The sequence below is a fragment of the Sinocyclocheilus grahami genome, unplaced genomic scaffold (genome assembly GCF_001515645.1).
Source record: "Sinocyclocheilus grahami isolate Dianchi unplaced genomic scaffold, SAMN03320097.WGS_v1.1 scaffold2905.1, whole genome shotgun sequence".
NCBI lineage: Eukaryota > Metazoa > Chordata > Actinopteri > Cypriniformes > Cyprinidae > Sinocyclocheilus > Sinocyclocheilus grahami.
The window spans coordinates 25574-29513 of record NW_015508080.1 but is presented as its reverse complement, the minus strand read 5'-3'; the positions used below and the strand labels follow the sequence as shown (position 1 = coordinate 29513).

Genomic DNA, 3940 nt, shown 5'->3' with positions numbered 1-3940 from the left:
ATGTACTGTTTTAAAAAGTAGTATGTTAAGTAGTATGTAATATTAAATTTTTTCAAATGGTAACATGCCACATTCTTGTCACATGAACTTACTACATTGGTTGTTTAAGTTTGGAGTGACTTCGGGTCTTTACAAAAAATAATAATAATAAAAGTATTTTGCATGTTTTGACAAATGCTCTAGTGCAAATATCATGTTCTGTATCAGGGCCTGAAATAAATTCCTGAAGATGTAATATATATATACTCTTTTCAGTTTCTTGTTTCCCAGCAAAGTGTGATGAAATCATGTGCAATATTGTTGTTTATTTAGCTAAGCGGATAGTTAAGGGTCATTTTTAATGTTATATTAAAAATGAGTAAAGTTAAAGTTAAAAGAATGTGTTGGGGGAAAAAAACACAACAGATAAAATCCTGAGAAAGGAGAACATGCTGCAAAATCAGTTGTGAAAGTAGGTCATCATTTATGTATGAATACGCATGAATATGCATACAAACAATCAAACTAATGGAAATGAGATCGAAACTGGCACTTTTTTCAGCAAGGATGTCTTAATTTGATCAATCTTTTTACAAAAGATTTCTGGTAACACTTTATTTAAGGATCAAATTTTAGCTATTAATTAGTTGCTTATTAGCATGCATATTAGTAGCATATTTGCTGTTTATTAGTACTTATAAAGCACATATTAATGCCTTATTTTGTATGGCTATATTTTAGATCCCTTAATCCACCCCATACCTAAATTAACAACTACCTTACTAACTATTAATAAGCAGCTGATTAGGAGTTTGTTCAGGGAAAACTCTTAGTTAATAGTGAATATGTGTTTCCTATTCTAAAGTGTTACCAGATTTCTATATCAAATAAATGATAATAATAATAATTGATGATAATAATAAGAAATGCTTGATCACCAAATCAGCATTGGAATGTTTTATGAATGATTATTTGACAACGAAGACTGCAGTAATGGCTGCTAAAAAAAAATCAGCTTTACCATCACAGGAATAACTCATATTTTATTATATATTACAATAGAAAACAGGTATTTTAAATTGTAAAAATATTTCACAGTATTAGTGTTTGTAATGTATTTTTTTATGTATTATGTATTATGTAATGTATTTGAGGGGAAAAACATAATGTCTTTGAATACTACTTAAAAAAATACCTATTATGAGTTTATTTTCAAAACATTATGACTGCATTCTCGAAAGCTAATGTTTTCTTTTTTTAATACTAAGCATATATATCCCATTTTATGAACATTTATCAAATGTAACACCGATTAGAGTTGTGAGCAATACCCACAATAACACACTGCAAAATAGTACGATACTCTGCTATTCTGAGCTCAACCAATGTCTCATGTCACGCTTAATTTAGTGAAATCACATTTGATTATCCAGACATCTTACGGAGAGTCACTTCTCTATGAACAGTATTCCCTGGCTGAGATGACTGAACTTCTGAAGCAGAAGAGAGATATGCAAGAGTGTCAGAATTGTAATATTGTTCAAAGAACATGTGTAACTTATGTAAAGGTTTGTAATGTTGATATTTATGTGCAAAATAAGTTTTATAATTGGAGGTCTGCACTGTGTTATGATCTACAGTCCTAGCAGTGCCCGAGTCACTCAGCGTCTGTGGGGGTTGTTGCCAAAGCCTTTGCACATGTCATGTCTGTGGCTTTGTATTTAAGCTAAGATTGCGTAACCTTTGTCTAGGACTCTGTTACAAAACTTAATCCTAAATATCACTCTATTTCTTTCCGTTTTTGACCTACTTTCAACCATCCAGTCCTGGAGTGGTTACAGTTTTTGTTTGTTTGTTTAATTTGTAAAAAAAAAAGTATGTTTTTTGGGCATGGCAACACAGCAATACCATGTTATCGCTACAGTGTGATATCCTTTAAAATGCCTTGGAGCACTATGTAATCATTACTATAATAATAGTAGCTATAATATAATAATCATTACTGTGGCACATATCAAAATATCTGATATGCCAATACTCTACTATGGTACATTTTTTTAAGGCAACACTTTTAAAGTTCTCGCCTACACTGCAAGTTGAAAAGCTGACAGCAGTTTTGCTGCACATAAGGTATTTTTTCGCAGAATGCTGAACTATTTATGGGAAGGAAAAATGGTGTGACATTTAACATTTTATTCCTCCCCATAATCTCTTGCTTTTTCTCTTTCTTCATCCTGTGTGTCTTTCCTCTTCTCAAATCCTCATGGAGCTCTTATTTTCATATAGTTCTCTCACTCTCTTGTTTTGTTCTGTTGGTTTCTTTTCTCATTCTCTGTCTCTCTCCTGAATCTTTAACTCTTCATACATTCACATTATTGGCTGAATCTCAATGACCTTTAGAGAATGTCTAAAATAGATGTGAAGAATTTTTTCTCTAATTATTTGGTGTTGTTCACATTTTAAGGAATGATTCTTGCAAAAATATGAATCACACACCCTCATGTTGCTTCATACTCATGTGACTTACTTTCTACTGTGGGACACGAGGCGAATTTTTAGAATATCCTCAAAAACAATGGCCAGTATTATGAAACGAAATAAAGTTATCATAGAAGTGGTAAGTACTTTGAAAACTAACCCTTCTTTTGATTCAGATCTTTTAATTGAATCCTTTAACCAGAATATTCTTCAAACCTTCAAAACACAAGGTACCTTCTTACATTCAATATGTCCATTTACTACTCAGTAAATGATAGGTTAACTATACCTTTTAAAAGAAAGTAACCCCTTGTTTCAATCTAACCTCTCCACAAATCAAATCCTCTTTCGGTTTCTTGAATTGTTTTGAGTTTATGTTCTTAAAGGTCATGTTCTCTTTATCTGTTCTTGGGGTTTGCAGCATTACAATGTGAGTTGATTATTATGCTCAATTTGTCAGTAGAATCGTGTGCATTTTGAACAGGGTGAACATTTCTAGCTGACTAAGGAGGTAGATTTTCAGTTTGAAGTCCTTTCTTTTGAAATGTGCTGTGTGAGTTTGTTTTAAAAGTTTCCAGAAATGAAGAACTGTTTCCTGGACATAATTTCTGTCTCTATATCACTTTTGTTTCTTCAGGTGACCCCCTCCTCTAAGATTGTGGGTGATCTGGCTCAGTTCATGGTGCAGAACTCTCTCTCCCGGGCTGAGGTAGAAGAGAGAGCAGACGAGCTCTCCTTCCCTCTGTCTGTTGTGGAGTTCCTGCAAGGACACATTGGAATACCACACGGAGGATTCCCTGAGCCCTTCCGGTCAAAGGTGAGATCACACTGTTTAAGGAAAACAAAACTTGGTTTCATGGTTTAATATTTTTATTCATTATTATTATAAAATGTACTAAATAAACAGGATTGGACCTTCTCATTTTATCAGTCAAGAATACATGAGTGGGACTCCCAGCATTTCAGACATGCAAACAAAACAATAGCCTTCATTAGATCAAGAATAGTGTTTAAGAACTCATTGAGAAGTGTTTTATTTCTCATAGAAATCTTCCCTGGAGAATTGAGTGTTTTTCATTGCATTTAATCAGTTAGCAGATGCTATTATTCAAGGCACCTACAAATGAGGAAAAAACATAAGCGTTTTTTGTTGTTGCTGTTGAGAGTGACAGTGGCATTGTTTTTGAATAATCTCTAGCCACACAAAGAGAGGAAGAGTGAGACAGAGAAGAAGAAAATTAGAAGGTAACTGGATGCAATAGAGTGAGAAAAAGCTTTGTGTGCATCCATCACAAAGTTTGTGTATATGTGTGAAAGACAGGATAAGAGACGAAAGGTTTAAGGCTGAGTAAAGCTTGTCACATGCCAGGCGCTTTCTCAGTAGTGGCTGTGGCGTTTCCGTCTTCTTGTGCTGAAAGGCTTGCTGAGAAAAGAAACCATGCAGAGTCAGACTGATCCACTATAATGCACACACACACACACA

At 33.8% G+C, this 3940-nt stretch overlaps 1 protein-coding gene across 1 annotated transcript in view; it reads left to right on the top strand.

Moving 5' to 3' along the window:
* Nucleotides 1–2554: 2554 nt before the first annotated feature.
* LOC107575801 (pyruvate carboxylase, mitochondrial-like) overlaps nt 2555–3940 on the top strand; it is a gene marked incomplete at its 3' end in the record, with an annotated part of 26756 nt that continues 25370 nt past the window's right edge. Inside the window, exons 1-2 of the mRNA XM_016262132.1 lie at nt 2555–2596; nt 3095–3274. Of these exons, the coding sequence (XP_016117618.1) occupies nt 2555–2596; nt 3095–3274 (222 nt within the window). The remainder of the gene's footprint in view (nt 2597–3094; nt 3275–3940) is intronic.